This window comes from Molossus molossus, unplaced genomic scaffold (genome assembly GCF_014108415.1).
Source record: "Molossus molossus isolate mMolMol1 unplaced genomic scaffold, mMolMol1.p scaffold_m16_p_1, whole genome shotgun sequence".
Lineage (NCBI taxonomy): Eukaryota > Metazoa > Chordata > Mammalia > Chiroptera > Molossidae > Molossus > Molossus molossus.
Window position 1 is genome coordinate 223,713,040 of NW_023425344.1, and position 24,700 is coordinate 223,737,739.

Here is a 24,700-nt window from a genome sequence, read left to right on the forward strand (position 1 = left end):
GAGGAGAGGGATCAGAGAGAAAAGGTGGAATGTGGAGTGAAATGGGTTTGGAGAAGTGGGCAGGAATAAACAACACGATGCTTTACAGGTTCTGCCAGATATTTTGGACTGGGGGCAATGGGAAACTTCTAGGGGGGTTTTAAGCAGAGGAGAGACATGATCGAATCTATGTTTTACCAAGCTCTCTAGCCTAAAAAGGACAAATTGAAGGGGTGCCCAGTGGATAGTGAAGAGGGCAGTTAGGAAGCTAATGCAATTAGTTGTCCAAGTGACATTCAATGGTGGTTTGGACTCAGATTCAAAGAACAATGTGAGAGGTTGGAAGTAGTCAGTGGGAAACCAAAAAATGCTAAAGCAACATGTCATTAGGTCGCCAGAGTCATTTGACATGGCTGGAGACAGACGAATAGACTTTGTTTTAGATAATATATGCTGTCCAGAAAAGCTGGCTTAAAACTTTCTTTCTCGTCCGGGCCGATGTGGCTCAGTGGATAACCCATGGATTGAGAAGTCCCAGTTCGATTCCCAGTCAGGGCACAGGCCTGGGTTGCAGGCTAGATCCTCAGTAGGGGGAGTGTAGAGGGCGTGCAGGAGGCAGCTGATCAATGTTTCTATCTCTCTCTCCCTTCCTTTCTCTCTAAAAAAAAAATCAATAAAACTTTTTTTTCTATAGAGTGGTTCCTTATTAACCATTGAGGTCATGTATAAAGTTTGAAATGCAGTTCCACTGTGGTTGAGGATGGATGAAAGCTGTGATATGGGAAGAATCACATTAACAGCGTGGGGCCCTGGCAGGTGCCTGTTGCCAGACCCCAGCATGCAATAGGGCTAGCCATTATTTTAACTAGTAATTAATTATAGGCTAGGAAAATAGCCAACCAAACTTGTTTAAAAGGTATGTAAAATAAAATTAAAGATTCTTTGTGCATGGAGTTGGTGGTACCTGTTTTGGTTGTTGGGGTTTTTTAAATTTTTTATTGTTTTACTTCCTTCCTTGTTCTTGGCTGTTTTCTAAATAGTTTAGATTCCCTTTGGATATCCCAGCAATTTCTGTTGGTTTGGGAGTAAAGGCAGAAATTAGAAGGACAGAGAACCCACTATAGTAGTTGTGGTAGTGCATTCACTATCTTTTATTTTCTATATTTTGATGCTTTGACATCTGACCTTCCCAGGGTCAGCCAATTTTTAGAGATAGTGAATAGTTCTATCACAAGTGCACTTTTCTTTTTTATAAATCCTCACCGGAGGATTTATAAAAAAATTGATTTTACAGAGGAAGGGGGAGCAACATCGATGTTGAGAAATATCCATCAGTTACCTCCCATATGCACCCCGATGGGGGATCAAATCTGAAACCTAGGTATGTGCCCTGAATGGGAATCGAACATGAGTGAACTTTTCAAATACGAACCAACCAGTCCAGAGCCCACACTCCAACCACCTCCTTTATTGAGCTCTCACAGTCAGGGTCATTATCCACATGCTCTAATCAACCCAAGGCCAGGTACCAGACAATTAGGGACAGCCCCTAGCCATTACTCAGACTAGCCAATCTGAAGCCTATTTACCTGGCCTTGTCTGTTCCTTCCCAAGGGAACCACAAAAAACCCATTTCTGCCTCTATGCATCTTTTAAGGCTGGCAATTGCTTTCAAACTTAATATATAATACAGAATGGTACTGCTACTGCTATTTTGCACCTAGTGTAGCCAATGCCCTATTATCCATAATGGAAGGCTGGGCTAACATGGAGAACAGTTTGTTACAGTTCCCAAGAGAAGGGGCACACCATGCTATGGAGCCACACAGGGAAGCACTGGTGTAGGTCACAAGCTGGAGGGAGAGGGAGGGACTGTGGAATGGTGAGAAATGAACTCCTCATTGGCTTGAAATAAATTCCCAGATCTGGAACTAACTAGCTATGTATCTTGATCAAGTTATTAACCTCTTTAAACCTTGAGTTAACTTATCTATAAAAATTAGATTGATACTTACTATGCTGCATAGTTGTGCAAATTTGTTGACATTAGTTATGTAAGAGGGCGCCCCACTGTAGTGCCTGGCACCATGAAGAGTAGGGACATTGCAGTGTCATGATTATGTATGCAGGTTCTACCTGTATAACTTGGGTGAATTCCTTCATCTTTCTATGCCTCCGTTACTTCATCTAAAAGAAGGATAATGACAGCAGTTATTGTGAGGCTTAAATGAACACATGCTTAGAACAGTAGGTGAAATATTGAAAATAACTGGCCCTGGCCGGTTTGGTTCAGCGGTTAGAGCGTCAGCCTGCGGTCCAGAGAGACCCGGGTTCGGTTCCCGCTAAGGGCACGTACCTCGGTTGCAGTTTGTCCCCGGCCCTGGTTGGGTCGCGTGGGTGGCAGCCACTCGATGTGTCCCTTTCACGTCGATGTTTCTCTCTCTCTCTCTCTCTCTCTCTCTCTTCCTCTCTCTCCCCCCTGCTCTGTCTGAACAAAAAATGGAAAAATGTCCTTGGATGAGGATTAAAAAAAAGAAGAAAGAAGATAACTGAATAACTGTTAGCTAATGAGTAGTAGTAGTAGTACATGACAGTGCCCTTTTCCTTATCTCCTTATTAAAGCTAAGCCTCAAATTGGTCATTTAGATTTTTCTTTCCTCTTTCCATTGTTCTGTCAGAGGTGCTACTGTAAGAAGTTGGCAAATAAATAAATAAATCAAAAATTCCAAAATAAGGTGGAAAAAATTGTGAGGATTCACTGACAAATGCAACAAGTTTTTATTGGATGCCAACATTGAGCTAGACACAGTTAGATACACTACTATCTCATTTGCTGTATCTTATATCAAATAGCAAAGCTTAGGAAAGTATCTATTTTGATGGCCTCCCTAACATATTTAATCTGTAGTGACAGTTCCCAGAAGATACAGTTTAATGTCTATGTGTCTTCCAAGTGGCTACAGGGCATCTATTTGCTGTTAAGATCCAGGCCTGCAATGTGACATTAGGATCAGAGTAGAAAGGATGATAAAATAGATTCATAAGGAAAATAATCTTCTAAGAACTAATATGGCCTGGGGGGTAAAATGCACATATATCCAGTAATAAGAAATTCACATTCACATTAGCACTGCAGATACAGAATTAAAATGGAATTCCATTTTGTGATTCCATTTGCTAATCTGCAAACTAAGAAGGATTATCCCATTTTCCTGTGATTGGTCAATAAATTTAATGGTTACAGTAACTACAAAGTTCTTTTGTAAGTGACTGTTAATGAGCGGTTTGCATTTGAAAACATCACCCAGCCCTCTCTCTTTCTCTTTTCACTGCAAAAAGAACAGGAACAGCAAGGACAACGTTTAGAAACAAGGCCTAGTGTTTGTTAGAACTTGATTCCTCAGACACAGCGATGCTTTCTTATATGTTATTATATTACCATCAAGTGTATCAGGTAAGCAGATTAAGTGCTTTGTAGCCCATATATAAATATCAACATCAGGCAAGAGTCCACGGCAGTTAGGAACCTGGTTGTGGTCAGAATTGCTTAAAATACTGTCTCCCTTTTGATCACAATTGCCCTTTTGAATGTACATGCTGATCTCAAAAATTTGCAGATAAAAGAGAAATAGCAAAAGAGGGCTAACCCAAGATCCTAATCACCTCTAAAACTATTATGGCTGAGAGGTAGAGAGCTTCATAACTCAATCTTCTGCTTCTAGGTGATGTCAGAGAAATACTTTAACATCAAGATCACCAACAAATACTACACCACTTTCCAGTAACAAAATTTCAGCTTAGAGTGACTATATCTTATTTATCTTTGTATCTTCAGCATTTAGCATGTACTCATTTGCTGAATGAAGGGAAAACCCTCATCTGAACAAAGATAAATTTCGACTAAAGTTGACTAGAATAAAATCTTTATTGGCTCCACTTGAAATTACATAAACTCCACTCCTCTACATACTTGACAACTTAATGTTCCTTATTTCATTTCTTTAAATATCTTAAGTTGCTTATTTACACAATAAAAACAATATCCAATGTCAAAAGACATACTTCTCTAGTTTAGAACTATTGGAATTAGTTTCAGAAGAGCTCATTTAATTGAACTTGATATTAGATGTTTCTCAGATTATTCTGTAGCATCTCCCAATTATGCATGAATCTTGCAATACCCTTAAGTAGTCGATCAGTTCCTGTGGTCTTTATTTAAGACCCAAAGAGAGAAGATGGAAGCAGATTGAGATAAAAATAATTTTGTATATGTTCATGTAGTGGATACATTTAAGACATAAAGATGAGACAGAAAGGGCACTTCCGCAGCCAAGTCTGTGACCTGCATTAATTTAGTTCACTTCTCTGAGCCTTGATTTTCTAATCTCTGAGATCCTAGAATCCTTCCAGTTCCTTGTGCTCCAATGTTTTACAGTTTGGTTCTGATTTAACAGATACACAACCTGAAGCACTAATACATTTTGCTGGGGTTGGTCAGTCCTTAGAAGCCACTTCTTATTCCACATCCATACTGGGGCAGAATCTCACAGAGAGCTGGACTCTAAAAAGGCCCAAGTGAAATCCTCATTTTTGTCTGGAGCAATGCCTATATGTGGCTTAAATGGTGTCTAGGTTTACATGCCATAAAGCATATTTTTCCAACACTGCACACTAGAATCACCTGGGAAATTTTATTTTATGGTGCCTGACTCCCACACCCAGACTCTACTGAATTGGCTTAGATGCAGCCTGGGCATCAGATTTTTAATAAGCTCTCCAGGTAATTCTAACCTGAGAAAATGTGGACAATTTTTGGCATTGATAAGTGCTTCTTAAACTTTAGCTGAATCAGTCACCTGGAGAGATTATTAAGGCACAGATTGCTGGATGCCCTACGCAGATTCTATCAGTAGGTCTGAGATAATGCCCAAGAATTTGCATTTCTAGGAAGTTCCCAGATAATGCAGATCTTTTAACCAGAGACCTCACTTTGACAACCACTGCCAGTGAGGAAATATCGATGGTGGCACCTGAAGTCCTGAGTTAAATCCTGGTTCTGTTATAACCACCTATGTAATCTTAGGAGAGTAATTTTATTCTCTTTTCTTTAGTGTCTTTACAACAATACTTAGATCTCAGAGTTGTGAGGCATGAATAGTGCTACCAGTCAGGATTCAGTACAGTGCCTGGCACAGAATGCAGTAACAAATATTAGTTTCCCTTTTCCATTATATGTGGCTAGATGATGTGACTAATTAAATCAACCACACAGATTAACACTTGCAGGAAAAGGAAACAGATGGTTGAAGCAAACAATGTCTTATTAGGATTATATGTATAATATGGAATGATAAGTATAGAGAAGTACTGTATTTTAAGTACATGGTCTTAAGTACATTTTACAAATGCTTACATTCATTTTTTAAAACTTTGAGCACAATAACTTAGGTGGTAGGAATAATTAGATATAATCTATAAAGTGACAGGAACATTAGATTCAATTTATAAAGAGCATGGATTTTTTTTTTTTTAATGACCTGCAATGGACTCTGATATATTATCTATGATATTTTAGTCTTCTAGAGAATCAGAAACAAAAATATAGCATACCTGCTTAAAATATGAATATATTGATCATTAAATGCCATTTAAATCCAAGGAAAACCTAAATTATTAAAGTGCATCAGAATCCCTATTATCAACCAAAGCAAAACTTCCACCAATGACGGGATAGGTGTTCTCTTTATTTACATATATCAACAAATAAAAAACTAAAAACAGCTTTCCTTCCTGCTTGCCATTTCACTTTGTTTGGGTATGTATGTCTCAGGGCCTCTCGAGTTGATGTCCAAACCCTGAGGTGAACCGTGGGAGTCAAGCAGGCCCACTGCATAGCCTGCACAAGCCTCCAGATACAGGGAGGGCCCCAGAGGCTGTGCCTCCACAGTAGGGTGGGTTGAGGTGAGAACTGGAATACTGTCAGTGTATCTCTGTGGAGTACAAATGCAATGGTCTAAGTGAGTCTCAAAGGTACTGAACAGGTCAGGTGTAAAGGCATAGTCATATCAGGATTTTTTAAAGCAAGTTTCTCCCTATAGGAATACTAGACCCAGAGGTAAGGTCATACTGGGATTTTTGTTTTCAAAAGACTTCTATTTCCACTCTGGCCTCATGTCATTATGTGACAGCCTTCTTTGTCTGAATACCTTAAAAAAGATGTGATGGCTGTCTGCACCTCTCTCTTGATGCATTGTGTTGTGAACAGTACCATTTCTTTTATTATTGTTTTCAACTGTTACTTAACCTGATAATATATACTTTTAACTTCTCATCTACTAATGACTTGTCCTGACTAGACCATGAGCTTGTCAAGGGTCCTTGACTTGTCCCCTTCCTTCATGGAACTTTCTCAAGTGTCTCAATTATCAGTAACCATTCCCTCTTGCTGTTTGCAATATAAATTTGACACCAATTTACATTGCCCTGACTATGCAGCTAACTCTACTTTTATGTATATAAGTGCTCTCTTCCCAACTGGAACCAAAAAAAACCCTTTAGGATGAAGGATATATGTATTTTATTTCTTTGTAAAAGTGTCTTAACAAAGCTGATGTTCAATCAACATTTGTAAAATACTTGCTAGATTATCTGTGCTAAGAAACAGACACAACTGATTGCCTGAGGGGAAGTCCTCATACTCTTGTCAAGATTGTATGCATAAGGCCTATAGTCTAGCTGGTATATTTGGAAGATGGAAATGATTTTCTTAAAGCCAGAAAGTTAGCCTTGGTTCAGCTCTCCTTAGTGCTTCAAAACACTCTTCAATATCACATAATAAACAGGACGGTTCCCACCTCATTATTAACCTTAGTATTCCCCAGCATCTATTCATCTGTATCCTTCTCTTAAGGTTTCCCTATGAAGCTTCCCTCCCCCCACCAAAACCAATAACTCTTTTCTTCTCCTTCCCTATAAAATGGTTCATTCATTAAAAGCTGTAACCAGTGTTTAGAGTCTTAAAAATCAAAACAAAACAAAACAAAAAACTATCAATCCAAACCCTCTAAACTGAACTGATCAGAAGCAAAGCTGGTTTCATGCCCATCGTGCCAAGGTGCAGTTCCTTCTCTCAGATGTTGGCTGTTTCTAGAAACCAGAAAAGACTGGTTGATAGCCTGAGGGTTCGGGTACCACCTTGGAGGCACTATCATTTTTATTTTTGGAGTTTTTTCATTGGGTTGGTTTGGCCCCATCACTACAGCTCTAACCAGTCATTCCAGCTGATACCTTAATACGACTGTGAGGTATCAAAAAAATTACAAGGGTAGACTAGAGATTGGTAAGATTTATCTTTAAATCTCAAAGGTGTTTTGAACAAGATTGACTTGTGCAAAGCTGGATTATGGCATTTTACTACTTCACCTTAACTGTTATGAGAAGAAATAAGAATTCTAAGATTTTAAATTAGTTGCTTCAGTTTTCTTTCCTCTTTCTTTTTTATTAATGACTCAGATTGGGTATCCTGTCAGGCTCACACTCTCACACCCTCCATTGAGACCATCCTTGATATCAGAAACCTAGAAGCCAGAGCAGCTTTCTACCTCTTTAACTCTCCATAGGCATCACTATTATACTGTCATTTATGCATCTATCTGTACACACACGTGTGTGTGTGTGTGTGTGTGTGTGTAAAAAGTGAAAATGGTCTCCTCATTATATTGTTTGATATAGGCACCCAAGTATATAGTTAGAAAGTAAATAAAGGCCACAAAAACTTCCCAAGGAAGATCATTAAAAAGGAAAATGCTCTCTTCCTCTTGTATCACACAGCTGGCCTTTGAGGCATGCCAGCTAAGAAAATAGGTATTAGCCACGGTGACAGGAAGACTGGACCTTTCCCTCTTTGGGTTGTAGCTGAACTTCTATTGGCAGTCCTAGTAAAATATGTAACTCCTCGTTTGTTCTAAGCAGGTCTTTTTTCAGCTTTCCTTCAAACAATGCCTTTACTCTCCCATCAGAATACGAGGACTTGGAGATTTTCAACAGCAAGGTTCTGGTTGGGAAGCAGTCTCTTTAAATCATCTGTGAGCTATGTAGAGAGAGGGAAGGATATCGGAGAATGGCAGGGGAGGAGGATGACAGAAAGGAAGAAATGGTATCTTCATCAGGAGCACCAGAGGAAAGCAAGCTTTTCAAAGTTGTTGCCGGTATCTCATGAAGGTCCAGGCTGCTACCATGGTAAGGGCAAACAGTGGCACCAGCACCATAGCTAGAGGAATACTGCTCGGCTCCCCTTCACCTCGATGTCCTATAGGCCCATTTTGCGCCTGTAACTGGAAGGGAAAGAAAAATGTCAACTCTAGTGACCAATGTGTGCTGACCACAACTGAAATGTCTAGGTTGATACATTACGTAGGTCTGTAGTCTCTAGACCACCTAAAGCTGCAAACCCAAGTTCTATCTAGCAGAGGTGTCCTCTGCTTGATACATCGATGTCACTGATTCTTTGGAAACAAAATGATGGGGAGGCATTTGACTTTGCTATGCTACCCCGGAAGGTAAGTCAGATAACCTCTTTGTGCTTTTGTACTGCCTCCACCAAGCTATATGTATATCATATCAGGAAATAAAGATATGAGATGAAGTCTATTGATCCTATAGGAAACCTAAAAATTATTGAAGAAGGAGGGATGCAGGGATAATTTAAATGTTATTTAAATTATCTGTTATCTAGCCTGGCTGGTGTGGCTCAGTGGATTGAGCATCATCCCATGGACTGAGAAGTCCCAGTTCCATTCCTGGTCGGGGCACATTCCTGGGTTGTGGGCTCAATCCCCAGTAGGAGGCATGCGGGAGGCAGCCAATCAATGTTTTTCTCTCACATTGATGTTTCTATCTCTCCCTTCCTTTCTCTCTAAAAAAATCAATAAACACATACTTAATAAATAAATAAATAATCTATTATCTAAGCATAAACTGAACACAGGTGTAATGCCATTATCCGGAAATACTTTCCAATTCTCAAAAGGCACCCACTCCCCCCTATGATGGAGTGGTGTCCTTCATCCTCTATTTTGTAACACTGGACACAGATAAAGGTGAAACCTGTATGGAATGGAGGTCAACAAAATCAGAGCTAAATAAGTAAAAAGAAATCACATCCAATCATCAGTCTAAGAGAGAATAACTTTAAAGACACACTGAACTAGTGTTGCAAATGCCCCCAAAATCCTTGCTATGGGATGAATTATGTCTACAGATTTATCTTCCCATCATTCAAATTATAAGACAGTAGGAACTAAGAAGTGGATACAGGGATAGATGCTGCCTTGACTGAATTCTGAATTCCATTTCAGTTTACCTGGAGCTCACCTTTGAGCATCAGAGCTTTAGTCAAGAGTCATCAAGTTGATACCTTTATAAAGGTTCATGGAGGTAATCGGGAAAAGCACATAGTGAATGGGTATGAGAAAACCCACCATATTCGTACTTAGGAGTTTTATAAACAAAGAATGTTCAATGTCAGACACATGTTTTCCTTCCCTACTAAGAAACTGATTGTGGTTGTATTTTCCCCCCATTTATTTCAATTTGGTTTTCCAGCTTTATCTTTAAGGCACATTACATTGAAGCTAGGACCTGGGTTCCAAAAACATTGTTATGAATTTCCTTTAATGATAAGCAGAGTTCCAGGAGACCCTGCCAGACAAGCTCTTCAAAAGAGTGGGAGCAAGCCCTGGCCGGTTTTCTCAATGGTTAGAGCGTTGGCCTGTGGACCAGAGAGGCCAGGTTCGGTTCCCGCTAAGGACACATATCTCGATTGGAGTTTGTCTCCAGCCCCGGTCGGGGTCGTGTGGGTAGCAGCCAGTCTATGTGTCTCTCTCATGTCGATGTTTCTCTCTCTCTCTCTCTCTCTTTCTCCCGCTCTCCCTCCCACTCTACCTGAAGACAAATGAAAAAAAATGTCCTTGGGTAAGGATAAAAAAATAAAAAAAGAGTGGGAGTAAAATGGAAAAAAGCCAAACATACCACTGAAGATTACACCATGGGGTTTATTCACAAGAATGGTACAAAAGCCTGGTGCCAGGTTGCTGGCTGCAAATGACATGACACCTACCCTGTGCTGCACTCTCAGGGAAACGGCATAGCCCGCATTACGAAAGAGGTTTACAGCATCCTGGTGTAGCAGATTCTTTAGGTCTTGGCCATTTACCTGTCAAAAACAGCAAGAAAAAGTAGTAAGAGGAGAATGTAAACTCTCTGAAGTCAAAGGTTTACTTTCATGTGACCAAACATTTAAAAAACAAACTCCTACAGAGCAAATCTCAAGGGTTAGGAGAATGAGTAAAGTCACTAAGAACCCAGTGTAACTTTTTTCTTTTTCATAGCTATGTTTTCCTAAAACTGAGGTCTATTGGGTCATTTGAAGAGCACTTTTTAAAACAAAGGTAGTCTCTCTTCATTTTAGTTCCTATAGCCTGCCTCATTTGGACACCTGAGATTCTTTACTGTATTTGTACATCTTCCATGAGCATCAGCCTCGCTTCCTATAGCTAACACGGTCTTCAATATTATTGCATTGCCAGCTTGAACTCTAGAAATATAATTATATGAAATTCTCCCAGTTTATTTTGATGGGCAGCTCTACTAGCCCATTCTATTGGTCTTGTTCTATTGTGAACAATTTCCCTTGATTCCCTTATCCTCAAATTTCCTGAAAAACATGTTTCTGTGATGATGCAAATTCCTAAAAAATGTTTCAGTGTAGCCCTGGCTAATTTGGCTCAGCGGTTAGAACGTTGGCCTGCGGTCCAGAGAGACCTGGGTTCAGTTCCCGCTAAGGGCACGTACCTCGGATGCAGTTTGTCCCCGGCCCAGCCCAGGTTGGGTCGTACGGGTGGCAACCACTTGTGTCCCTTTCACGCCGATGTTTCTCTCTCTCTCTCCCCCTCCCACTCTATCTGAACAAAAAATGGAAAAATGTCCTTGGGTGAGGATAAAAAAAAAATGTTTCAGTGTAGGTCATTCCTACCACTCAGAGGTGAGAGATGTGAAGAACTACTGGTATTAATACTTTTTAGTGTCAGGAGTGACGGGCCACAATGATATCTATCCTGTGCTGCAATCATGACACAGCATAGCCCACTTTATGTGATATCTATGTATCTTTTATACATGTCAGTGTCATCAACAGCAACAGCAACAAAAACATCTAATATATTTACTTGGTAGGCTCTGTGCTATATGCTTTATGTTATGAATTATCTATTCTAATTCTTGCAATAAGCCTATGAGGTAGACAGTACTTTTATCTTGTTTTCACAGATGAAACTGAAGCTTAGCAAGGTTAGGTCATTTAACCAAAGGCATAGTAAGTGTCTGAGCTAGGGTCATGTTTTTTAAATACCAGAAGGGAGATCAAAGTACCCTGTGTTTTACTTTTCCTTCGGCACTATTCCCCCACTTTGACTCACCAACTATTCTCTGCTCAGCTGAAGCTCAAGTCATTGACTTATTCATCCCTCTCTTCTTCCTTGTCACAGTGTTCCTTCTCCTAGAGGTTCATAATAGTCCTTCTACTCTATCTCCTGCCAATATCCTTGGTGAATTCATCTACCAACAGTTTGGCCTTTCCAAATTAATAGTTTCTAGCTCTATTCCATATTAGTCACCAACTGGCATAAGCCTTGGACTTCAACATTAGGCAGTGAATTCTAATCACCAAATCCTATAGCCCCTTTCAATCTTTAGACCACCTCTTCCATCTTGCAATTCTCTCCTATCTTAGTTATGAATACTTAGCTTCCTTAGTTCTTGAACTATTCCTTTCCTAATTCTTTTTCTTCTTCCTTTTTTTTCTATTTTTATTATTTTTGTTACAGATGTTTCTCTTCCCCATTGGTTATACATATACGTTCTTTGCTTTATCTCATCCATCCCCCCCCCCCCCCCCGAGGTTTGTCAGTCTGAACCATACTCCTTTCTATGTCTCTTAGTCAGTCCACCTTGTTCATTATACTCCACAAATAAGTGAGATCATGTGGTATTTGTTCTTCGCTGATTGGCTTATTTCACTTCTTTCTTTCTTAAGGTAAATAAATATTCCTCAGTGTCAGTTGTCTTTGTCCTCTTATCTTTTCTCCCATGTGATCTTTCACAATTTCAACTGTAATCTGTAAGACAACTCCCAAATTTGTATCCCTACTTCTCTTTCTGGATTTACCTATTTCCTGCTGGTACCTGTACTTGGATATTCTGCTAAACCACAATTTAACACTTCCAAAGTCTCTTTATTACTTCCCAAAAGCAGACTATCCCAACTTCCTTCTTATTGTCATTACCATCCCTTCAGACTGAAATTTCAATACTGTTTTAAACTCTTTCCATTCTGTCAATCTTCTCATACAATATACTGCCAAATCCTGTAGTCTAACATAATGACATTCCTCATGTGCTATTATTTTCTTTCTATTACCTCTCTCTTTAGGTTGTGGATACTTTTAGTTGAACTACTATAATCACCTTCTCTCTGATTTACTTTCCTCTAGTCCTTGCCTATACTTCCCTATTCAAACACTATGTCTCCAAATCAATCTTTCTGCAGTACAATTCTGTTTATACCATTTTATGGCTCAAAAACAAAACAGAAGTAGGAGCAGGGGAGGAAAGAGTGCATGCCTGGTTTCTCATTCTGATATGCAAAGTCCTCCAGGAAATGGCTGGAACCTACCTTTCCAATTGAATCTCTCATTATTCTCTTTCACATAACCTATGCTCTAGCTAAACAGCATAACTCATTGACCCTGAGACAAAAAAAAAACCCCCACACACCATATATTCTTAGTTTCATACCTGTGCTTAAGCTATATCCACCATCTGAATACCCTTTCCTTTTAAAAAATTCTATTTATCTTCCAAGATTGATCTTAAATAGGATCAGTCCTGGCACCCACAGTGTAGAAATAAATGCAAGATTTTCTAATTGATGGAGTTTGATTTCATGCTGCCAAGCCATGTTCTGATAATGTCTTTTTTTTTTTTTTTTTTTTTGGTAGATAGGCCACAGGGAAAACACTTCGTGATTTCTCAATTGAATCATTCTCAATGACGCAGTTTTTTAGTTAATTTCTGGGGAGAGAATAAGTGAGATTGCTGATTGTAGTGAGAATACTCACTTAACTAATTTCGTCCATGTGATAACTGTATTTCTCATTTAAAGAAAAACATCATAGCTGATTATCAGAGCCAAGTTTGATATTAATATGAATGCAAGTGAGAGAACTATATGACATTCCATGGCAAGAATACTGAGTTCAGCCCTGGTCAGGTGGCTCAGTTGGTTGGAGCATTGTCCTGTACACCAAAAGGTTGCAATTCAATTCCCAGCCAGGGCACATACCTAGGTTGTGGGTTCGATCCCCAGGGGTGGGGTGTGTACGGGAGGCAACTAATTGATGTTTCTCTCCCATGTCAACGTTTCTCTCTCTCACTCTCTCTTCTAAAAAAATCAATAAAAACAAATCCTCAGGTGAGGATTAAAAAAAAAAAAAACTGAGTTCAAAATAATCTTCGCCATAGTATGTAATAATTGCAGGGAATCACTGCATATCTATTATCATCTCTGGAGCTGTCCATTCATTGTACATGTATAAACTTAGTCAGTCTTCACAATAGTCCCATAAGTTAGGAGTCCCCATTTTATTGATAAAACCAGAGAGGCTATGCAACTTGTGCATGGGCATATATAATGGGAGCAGCAAAGCCAGGATTCAAACTCAAGTTGCCCAGCCCCAAAACTTTCACTTTAAAACACTAAACTATAGAAATTTTCTATAAAACTATATACTGTAAACAAGGACTTTATTTCAGTAACATGTCACCATCCATCACAATAATGCTGTAAAATGAAGGTTGATTTTGTAGTTTCGTTTGTGTCTGATATGTAAACACATTGAAAAATTTTAGAATTGTATAAAAATATAAGGTGTTTATATATTAATATTTTTATTCATTTATATATATTGAAGTAGCATTAAAAATTTTAAAGGAATTTAGTTAACTGCCACTTCACTGACAAGACCTTCCTAGATGTGACTGATTTGCTCCTTTGAATCTCCATACTATGTAACCATCTTAAAGTTCAAACTAAACTCTGCCTTATATCTTATCACTTTGTGTTCTACTGTAAATAACTTCAGAGGTTGTATCTCAACTCATCATTATAACCCCTATAATACCTGAATAGTGCAGTGAATAACACTTGAGTATAATAAATGTCACACAATTTCCTGAGGTGTGGTTGCAGAGTACACCCTGCAAAAGCCATAACTACATGAAGCCTGACTGACATATTCTCAATATTATACAAAGCTGAATGGCCTATGCTCTATTAGTAGCTTCACCCATCAGTGACTTTGTGTATATGTAATTTTGGTACTCTGCTGAGTCTCCTTCTGCTAACAGGGAAGAAGATATTGGTGACACCAGGCAAAACAAGGTGCTATAAAGGGCATAGGCAAATTATGCTAATTATGCCTTTTGACCCTCCTAGTTAAGCCTAAAGGTATTCTAATATAAGAGGACTTTAACGCTAATGAAACCCCAAACAAGAGGTCTTTTAGAAATGCAAAGGAAATTTCTTTTTTAAAGTACCATTTCTCATCCTTTGCCCTGGGTAAACCAGTCCCATAAAACAAATTATGATTCTTTCACTCTTGACAATGTCATCTCTACTCTAAAGACAAATTTTCTTTCTAATATTTACTCCCTCTAAGCATTTTTACAGATTCCAGCTCATATTGATTAACCACAAAGTTCTGAAAGCTTTACCCCTGAATACATGTGATATTGCCCTGGCTGATTTGGCTCAGTAGTTAGAGCGATGGCCCTCGGACCAAAGAGCCATGGGTTCGATTCCTGGCAAGGGCATATATCTCAGCTGTGGTTTGAACCCCCAGCCCTGGTTGGAGTCGTGTGGGAGGCAAATAATCGGTGTGTCTCTCTCACATCAATGTTTCTCTCTCTCAAGTCGATGTTTCTCTCTCTCTCTCTCTCAAGTTGTGTTTCTCTCTCTTTCTCCTTCTCTCGCTCCCTCCCTCCCACTCTATCTGAAAAATATCCTCGGGTAAGGATTAAAACAAAAATGGAAAAAAAATATATATGTGATATCCACTTTCTTTATCACCATCTTTGTTAATATAGACCAGGGGGTTACAGTGTGGTCCCAGAATCAGCAGCATTAGCATTAACCTGGGAATTTGTTAAATGTGAAAATTGTTAGGCCCTATCCTAGTATTCCATACTTTAAACAAGCCCTCCAGGTGATTCTGAAGTTTGAGTTTGCACTAACCTAAACTGCCTGAAACAGTCTTCTAACTGGTTCCCGTACCCATTCTACTTACCCTATTTAGTACGCTTTCTATATATCCACAGATTTCATCAGTGATTTTTCATTTACTGGAGTAGTGGTTTTTGTTTTGTTTTTTTAATATGGGTCTGTTGGCCTATTACAGAAGATAATGAAGGCAATCCAGTGGGTCAAGACCAGTATTTAATTTTTAAAAAGTGAATTAGAAGAAAACACAACATATCAGAAATCATCACATATAGAAGAATTAATTATTATTTTGTTAAACTTTGCTTCAATCGTGTGCGTATATATGTGTGCATGCTTGCACACACACATACACAGATGTGTATTTCCTACTACAGGACATAATTTAAAAGGTTTGAAAGTCATTTGCCTAGATCAATGCTTCTCACACTTTATTTACACTCACGCAGGGATCTCATTATAAGTCTGGGAAGGTACCTGACAGTCTGCATTTCCAACAGGCTTCCGGGTGATCGCCAGATCTTCTTGGACTTAGTACCAAAAGCTACTCAACTAAGAAATCTTAGAACACTGCTAAACCTGCTACTTCAACTTCCATAACTTATGGCATAGTAAGTTTTATTGAACCTGAGATATGGCAGATTTGCAATATGCTAGAACATTTTGTTGACTAAATGTTCAGAGAATTGGGATGATGGTGTTCTGATGGGAAAACATACAATGTTTTGCTTTAACTATGGTTATAGCAGTCTTTAAAAATGAGTTTCCTATTTCCTGACTTAGAAAATGAGTCAACTAAGTTAAAATTAGTTTTCTTTGATGATTAATAATTTCAAATTGCCTCAGGATAATCTAACATTATCTCAGGATGTTAGTTACAAGAACTCTGTATCTATAGAATAATATAAGTGTAGACATATAAGATGTAGAGAAAAATGGGCTCAATTTAATAAGCACTGACCTCAGATTATACTCTGGATATTTTCATTTCCTACTAAGATACTGAAATGAACTACAATTTGGGGGAGGGGATGTCTCTTTTTTCATCAAAGTTGAAGGAAAAAAATTACCCAGCGTCAATCAGGCCCAATCAAAAATGTCAGTCATGCTATAATTCATTCATAGAGCAACTAACTTGCTAGATGCTTACTCTGTGCCAGCTACAGGCCTAAGTGCTGGGGATACAGAGATGAGAAGACAAAGACTCTTCCTGACAGGTCTAAAGGATTCTGTATATTACAATGTCTCTGGAGCTGACTGGATGAGGATTCCTGGTGGGTCTTTCCTCTTGATTTCTAAGCTAAGAGCAGAAGCAAGTCTTTTACTTTCTTTTAATTTTCCATAGCACCTGGCACAGTGCTCTGCAGGCCATCAAGTACAGTAGCTGATAAATGCTGATGACTACTCAACTCTTTCATTGACCGTATTCTCTCATTGACTAGAATGTAAAATGCATCTGACTAATGGCCCGATCTGTGCCATTTTTGTTATGTAAGGGGTTTGGTCAAAATGAAACATTCATCTGTGTAGTATAATAACCAGCTATATCGCTCTGAGCTTTATAAAAATGTATGGTTCACTGAAGATTGACTATTCTTGACTACCCACCTCCTTTCATGTAGGCAGACACATGGAGGGAAATGAAAAACCTAGACAGTTTACTTTTTCTTTTTCCCACAAATTTCCCCAGATTCCCTGGTGACCTATACAAATATTAAACCATCCTTACCATCACACACAAAAAATGAACTTTGAATGAGGAATCTCCAACCCTCATCTCAACTTTAGGTCTGTTCTTCTATTGGTAGTATCTGTTTTTGTTGCATGGTTACCAGATGTAACAGGGCTTTAAATCTTAAATATCATTTACATTTGTTAAAAAACATTTTTTCTTTCTCTTCCATTTAAACCATCCACAGTGATAACAAAAAAATAAATTTCACTTTTGATGAGAAAGGGAAAACTACATAACTATGTAGTTATTTAATTTTAGAACTTGAAATTAAGACAAAACATGGGTATTTAGAATGAAAAGATTAAATTAAGAGTCAGTGATAACTCATAAGAAATCTAGATCATTTAATGATACTTCTATTAGTTATGCAAAATAGATATGTACTAAGGAAGGGGAATATTCTTGATTTTGATAACCATTTTGATTACCTATCAAAAGTTAAAAGAAAGAGTTGGGGCATATTTTACAACATGGATCCGTGTGGAGAGAAAAGCCCATAAAGAATAAATAGAAGTATAAGCTAATAAATAATTTAGCATTATTTTACAGAGACTCCAAAGCCAATAATAAATAAGTACTTATTACATCAAAGGGATAAAGTAAGCTAAAGCATAGATGTAATCGTTGAATGATTAATGACTAACTAGTTCACTTAAGGATAGAGAGGGAGCAGGATGGTGAGACAAGACAGTCACTATTTCTTAAGGAATGAGATCCAGAAAGAATTTTGGAGCAAACTCTCAGAAGGGAAACTGGAATCAATGAATATAGACCTAGATAAAATGGAGAGAATATGCTGGCCTTTTCCACCTATATATGCTCCATCGTTTTCTCTTTCTCTGTCTTTATCTCTCTCCATGTCTGACTTGCATTTTCCTCTCTCTTCTTTCACATGTCGTTTCCTTAACTGGACAAAATAGAAACTAGAATCACTCTTTGTAATGTGTTTTATATATATATATATTTGTAATATTTAATATCTGTTATAGATCTTTGTAATATTTCTTGTATTCTGATAAAGTGAAATCCTCTTTGCTATAAATTTTAAAGTCAAGCGAGCTAAGTTATTTAGACAACTACTTTTCTCCTCATTGACATTTATCTCCTAACGCTTTTTAAAACCTGAGTGGCCTTCCAGTAATTTCTTTCTTAATGAGGCAATGGCCCATATAAAAAAGGCTCTTCATCTGGCCGGTGTGGCTCAGTGGTTAAACATCGACCCATGCACCAAGAGGTTGCTGGTTCGATTCCTGGTCAGGACACATGCCCAGGTTATGGGCCAAATCGTCAGTGGGGGGCGTGCAGTAGGCAGCCAGTCAATATTCTCTCTCATTGATGTTTCTATCTCTCCCTCCCTCTCTCTCTAAAAAAATTAATAAAGAAAAAAAATTATTTTAAAGGCTCTTCATTTCAGCTTATGTCTAATAAATTCTCTCACATTGAGGTTATGTCCTTTTTTTCCTTATCTAATTCTACCCTTTATAGAAAGATTAATTTGTTTTTATATAAAACCATACATAAAATCTACTACTAATTCACCACGCAACTTTCTGTTTAGGATAACTAATCCTAGCTCGTCGTTTACCTTTTAGGAGGCAGTATATAGTACACTGGTTAAGAGTACATGCTCCATATTCAGACGCACCAAAGTTTTAGTCTTCTGCCACTTACTACTTATGTGACCCTGGGCAAGCTGCTTGATCTTACCAAGCCCCAGCTTTCTTAGCTGCAAAATAGGTGTAGTAATTGTACCCACCTCAAAAGCTTATTACAATATTAAATACGTTTAAAGTTCTCAGCATATTGCTTAGAATACAGCAATATTCTAAACTTCTAAACTTTTGAGAAGTGCTCAAAAACTTCTAACCGTTCCCATTTTTCAATCATCTACCTTTAACCGAAGCTTTTCAAATAAGATTGTTCCTTCCTTAACCCCTATACTTTTCAAGTCCCTCTTGTGTAAGAGTATTGGACTGCACAGTTTCTAACTACATGCTATACTTTTATTCTAACCCACTCTCAAGTTTTCCTTAATGTATCACTCAAGTTGATTTCATGTCTCTAGAATGTCTTTCTCCTTGGAGCTTTAGAGAATAATCTGCTTTTTAACTTCTCAATATCCGTTAAGATAAAAGGTAGATTATCATTGTTTCTATCTCAACAGATTAATAAATAGGGTCTAGAAGCTTAATGGACTAAAAATAGGCAAAATGATCAGTGAGAAGGACTAAACGGGATACTAAATAAGTATCCATGATACTTTATTTATATTCTGATCAGCCAACCTTGCTGGGTTTGCCTGAATTTACCAACTCGTTTTATTTGCTAAAAATACAATATTGAACATTGTGCTAGAACATAAGATGTTTAAAAAATATATCTGGTCCCTGACTTAAGGAAATTCTAGAAAATAATAAAATTAATGGTAAATTAATGTAGTAAAGGTCTTACTAGAGACATCAGCAGAGTAAAATGGGAGCACAATGGACGGATATCCAAATCAGACAGCATTCCAATTTTTTATCTTAATAATGGGTGAAAAGGGCTCTGAGTCTGAAAAGAACAGTTAATTCCTACCTTCCTTTTTTGCTGCTTCTGGTGTAAAAAAAGACATTTATTAATGTTTTAATCTACAAACAAGAAGTGATAAAGTATAATGGAAGAACAATAAAAATTATGGATTGTAAGTGCCTCCCCCAACCCACCAATCCCTCAAACCCTCCCTGTTTCTTGTTTTTTGAACTTGAGTAAGTAACTTCACATTCTGAACTCAGTTTTGCTTTGTCTATCAAGCAAGATAATATACTCCATATTCTATGGTAGGGCTGGAAAATAATGACTGATCAAGGCCCTTCCCATTACCCTCTACAATTTGGATATTTCCTGATCCAAAAAGGCGAGCAGGCCCTGCCAGTGTGGCTCAGTGGATTGAATATTGTCCCATGGACTGAGAGGTCCCGGTTCGATTCCTGGTCAGGACACATGCATGTCCAGGGTTGCGGACTCGATTCCCAGTACAGGGTGCGTGGAAGGCAGCCGATCAATGTTTCTCTCTCTCTCCCTAAAAAAAAACAAAAACAAAAAAAAAACCAATAAAAACATTTTTTTTTTTAATCCTCACCCAAGGACACTTTTCCATTATTTGTTCAGATAGAGTGGGAGGGAGAGAGAGGGGTGGGGGAGAGAGGGGTAGGAGAGAGAGGGGGAAAGAGGGGTGGGGGAGAGAGAAAAGGGGGGGGAGAGAAAACATTGACATGAAAGGAACACATCGAGTGGCTGCCACCCACACGACCCATCCAGGGCCGGGGACAAACCGCAACCGAGGTATGCGCCCTTAGCGGGAACCGAACCCGGGTCTCTCTGGACCACAGGCCAACACTCTAACCACTGAGCAAACCCAGCCAGGGCGAAACATTTTTTTTTTACAGGCAGGCAGGAATCTTCCCAAGGAAGGAGCTAGGAGTAGGAAGTAGGGTCTGGGAGCAAGAAACAGTGAAGGAGGCCGAAGCCAGTTCTCACCGAGAGGATCTTATCACCCTCCTGGAGCCGCCCATCCAGGGCCGCAGCCCCATTCTCTTTGATGCGGCTGACGTAGATGCCACTGTCGTTGGAGACATACTGCTGATCTGTCCCACCGACGATGTTGAAGCCCAGCCCTGAGAAAATCATGAAGGAATTGTGAAGGAGACAGGGGTGAAGAAAAAGAAAGGGGTTAGAGAAGAAGAGAAAGAGATAGGAAAGGCCTAGTGGAGAGGGGAGGCTGGTGAGTCAGACTGTGATGTAGCTGGAGAATACTCATGGGCAAGGTCAGCAAACAGTGTCACCAACAGAGGTCAAGAGTACTAGAAATACAAACATAGTGATCAACATGGCTTGTCGAATATAAAAAGATCTATGCTAACTCAGTGAAAGAATAATGGTGATTCTTGTAAGATGTGCCTCTGTTCACATTTGATTCTGATACTGTTGATGGCAGTCAGTGGACCCAATTCTTGACTTTCTTATTATTAATGTAACAGGGTTAGTTGTGTTCATGAGAAGAAGCAATGCTTTTAACTAATTAGCAAATAAGCTATTCTTAATTTAGTGGAAGAGAGATTCTTAATCAAACTTTCCCTTCCATATTTCTCCCAACCTTTGGGAGAGTTTGTGTATGGTGGTATTTTGGAAGAAATGTTCTTGGTAGTCTCATCTATTTTTTCTATCTTGAGTTGAAGAGGCAGTAGTGTAAGTATTGGCAAGAAACCTGGGAAATAGAAAGGTAACTGATGTTTTGTGATAGAACTAAGTCACCAAATTCACTCTTATTTCCTTTTCTACCTCAAGTGCCAACAACCACATACCTGGGAGTATAGTGATTGCTAACTTTTATTTGCAGTAGAAAATTGACTATTCAATAATTAGCAATTCCCCATTTCCCCTTCTCCCCATCCCCTGGCAACCACCATTCTATTCTTTGCTTCTAAGAGTGACTGTTTTAGCCCTGGCCAGTTTGGCTCAGTGGTTAGAGCATCGGCCTGCGGTCCGGAGAGACCCGGGTTCGGTTCCCGCTAAGGGCACGTACTTCAGTTGCAGTTTGTCCCTGGCCCTGGTTGGTCGTGCAGGTGGCAGCCACTCGATGTGTCCCTTTCACATCGATGTTTCTCTCTCTCTCTCCCTTCCTCTCTCTCCCTCCCACTCTACCTGAACAAAAAATGGAAAAATATCCTCGGGTGAGGATAAAAAAAAAAAGAGTGACTATTTTAAACAGACATACAATTTCAGTTACAAAGATTAAGTTCTAGAAATCTGATGTACAACATTATGTCTATAGATAACAATAGTGTATTGTACACTTAAAAGTCTGTTAAGAGAATAGATATCATTTAAGTGTTTTTAACGCAATAAAATAAAAGTTTAAAAAAATAAAGAAAACTGACTATCAAAGTACTATTTCCATGGACCAACCATTAAGTCGTGGGAAGGATTTCAGTTTACAAAACCATTGTTATAAATGGATTTTACTTATGCATTAAAAAAGAGAAAAAAAACCCCTAGGGTGTTCTTTATGTCAGGTACTACAGAAGTCAAAGCACAGTGCGAGGAGAAAGGACATAGTTTGGAAACAAAAAAAAAACAAAAATATGGTAGCACAACTGGAAGGAATAGCCACAATCACTAGCCTACTACCTGGGTTTCAATAGAAAACAAATACTTAAAGAGACATACGTGGGCTTTCTAAAAGTTCTCCTTATTGGTGGGATGAGAACTTACATGTAAAGTTCATAGTATTAATATAAGTACTAGAAAATTAATCTGTGATTTAAGAAATTGCGTGGCTAGCCCTGGCTGGTTTGGCTCAGCAGTTAGGGTCAGCCTGTGCAACAAAGGGTCAAGGTTTTGATTCCCACTCAAGGGCGCATATTTAGGTTGCAGATTTGATCCTGGCCCTGGTCAGAGTTGTGCGGGAGGCAAAAAACCAATGTGTCTCCCTCACAATGAAGGTTTTTTTCTCTCTCTCCCTCCCTCCTTTCCACTCTGTGTAAAAATTAATGGAAAAATATCCTCAGGTGAGGATTAACAGAGAGAGAGAGAGAAAGAGAGAGAGAGAGAGGGAGGGAAAGAGAGAGAGAGAGAGAGAGAGAGAGAGAGAGAGAGAGAGAGAGAATGCATGACTAAAGAGAGAAGCACCAGGAAATATTTAACTTAAATAGCATAAGTTGTACACAGAATATCTGCACAATGAAAAGGATTTAAGATACATGATAGAAAGAACTACTTCTGGAAGATGACTATTTCAACTTCCTTGAAGGGTAGAGTATAAAAAATTTAAGTTATTGCCCTGGCCAGTTTGACTCAGCAGTGAGAGTGTCAGCCCATGGACCGGAGAGTCCAGGGTTCGGTTCCCGCTAAGGGCATGTACCTCGGTTGCAGTTTGTCCCTGCCCTGGTTGGGGTTGTGTGGGTGGCAACCACTCGATGTGTCTCTCTCACGTCGATGTTCTTCTCTCTCTCTTCCTCCTTCTCTCCCTCCCTCTCTATCTGAAGATAAGCACACACACACACACACACAAAATTAAGTTACCAAATAGTTTCTCTTAGAACACTCTTAATTTGTTTTATAGTGGGCGGCAGGTATTGGAAAGAGAATGGTGGGTAGTTATTTGAGATAAGATGAAAAGGTAGGTGGGGGCCTACCTTATGGAAGGCTTTGAAATGACATTAAAACTGTGATAGAGCAAAGTGACTCTGATCAACCAGCTTCTCTCAATACTGGAACAAACAAATTGGAAAAATCTTTCAGTGAAATCCAGCATCCTCACCAAACACTACAGCTGCCTCTAGGAATCTTGGGTAGGAAGTACGTGTTAAGCAGGCGAATACAATATAATAGTAAGAAAGAGGAGGGACTTTGCTACTGGTTATTTAAACCTATAGAACAGTGTCTAAAAATGCAGTCTACTCCCTCCAGAAATCATATTATACAGGCATGTTTATAACCTACTGCTGCTTTAGTTGTGAATGAAGCACACCACTTAACATGAGAACTCCTGGACAGATATGAAATCCTTTTCTTCAGGCAGAACATTTATAGAATTGAACTCTCTCATTATTCAAAGCATTGTGGAGAGGGAAAATGGTGGCAGAGGTACACAGACCATCTCCTAAGACCAAACTGGAATTACAACTAAAATAAAGACCTGCCATCTGGAAAAGCCTACTGAAGAGCAGCTGGAGAGAACCATTATAATTAGGGACGTAAAGAGGACCCCAAATTGAGACTGATAGGAGTTACAGAAGCACAAGAGGGCTGGCTAGATTCCCACAGGCAGCATTCCCTGAGGGCTACCTTAACTGTGAGAAGCTCCCTCTGAGAAGTCAGGGGTTTAAATCCCAAGCTGGCTCCCCAGCCCAAAGCAGCAAGACAGGGAAAGGCACACACATAACACCTAACTGAGAAAATCACCAGAGCAGAGGTTCTGTCTGGCAGGAACAGGAGCTGGGAATACCAACACTTCCCTGAAGGACCACTGCACTAAAGTACAGCTTCAGCCACTCACTTTGTGCTCCAGCAGAGGGAGGGCAGACTGGACTGGAATTGTGTGAGGAGAGGTGGGGGGTTCATGGCACTGGGGAGAGAGCTGGGAAGAAGGCTGAGTCAGTCCCCCACAAGGCAGTAGCCATCTTCCTCAGGAAGCCTCTTCCTATCAGAGCGGCTTTAGCTTGGGAGAAAAGCAACTGCCCCTTCCCTTAAGAAAAGGAACAAGACAGGGATGCCCACTTTAGCCACTCTTATTTAACATAGTACTAGAAGTCTTGGCCATAGCAATTAGACAAGAAGAAAAAAAAGGGATCCAAATCGGAAAGGGGGAAGAGAAACTGTCATTATTCGCGGATGACATAATATTGTACATAGAATACCCTCAAGATTCCATCAAAAATCTACTTGATTTAATAAATGAATTTGGCAAAGTAGCAGGATACAAAATGAACATCCAGAAATCGATGGCATTCTTATACACCAATAATAAACATTCAGAAAGGGATACTAAAAAACAATCCTGCCTGGCCAGTGTGGTTCAGTGGTTGAGCGTTCACCCATGCACCAAAAGGTCGCTGCCAGTTTGATTCCCAGTCAGGGTACATGCCCAGGTTGTGGGCTCGATCCTCAGT

General features: G+C 39.2%; 1 protein-coding gene across 1 annotated transcript in view; it reads right to left on the bottom strand.

Moving 5' to 3' along the window:
• Window positions 1-7,963: 7,963 nt before the first annotated feature.
• LOC118634642 (synaptojanin 2 binding protein) overlaps window positions 7,964-24,700 on the bottom strand; it is a 42,202-nt gene continuing 25,465 nt past the window's right edge. The window contains exons 2-4 of the mRNA XM_036269328.1: window positions 20,568-20,704; window positions 10,097-10,192; window positions 7,964-8,312 (exon numbers count right to left, since the gene is read on the bottom strand). Of these exons, the coding sequence (XP_036125221.1) occupies window positions 8,172-8,312; window positions 10,097-10,192; window positions 20,568-20,704 (374 nt within the window). The 3' untranslated portion in view covers window positions 7,964-8,171. The remainder of the gene's footprint in view (window positions 8,313-10,096; window positions 10,193-20,567; window positions 20,705-24,700) is intronic.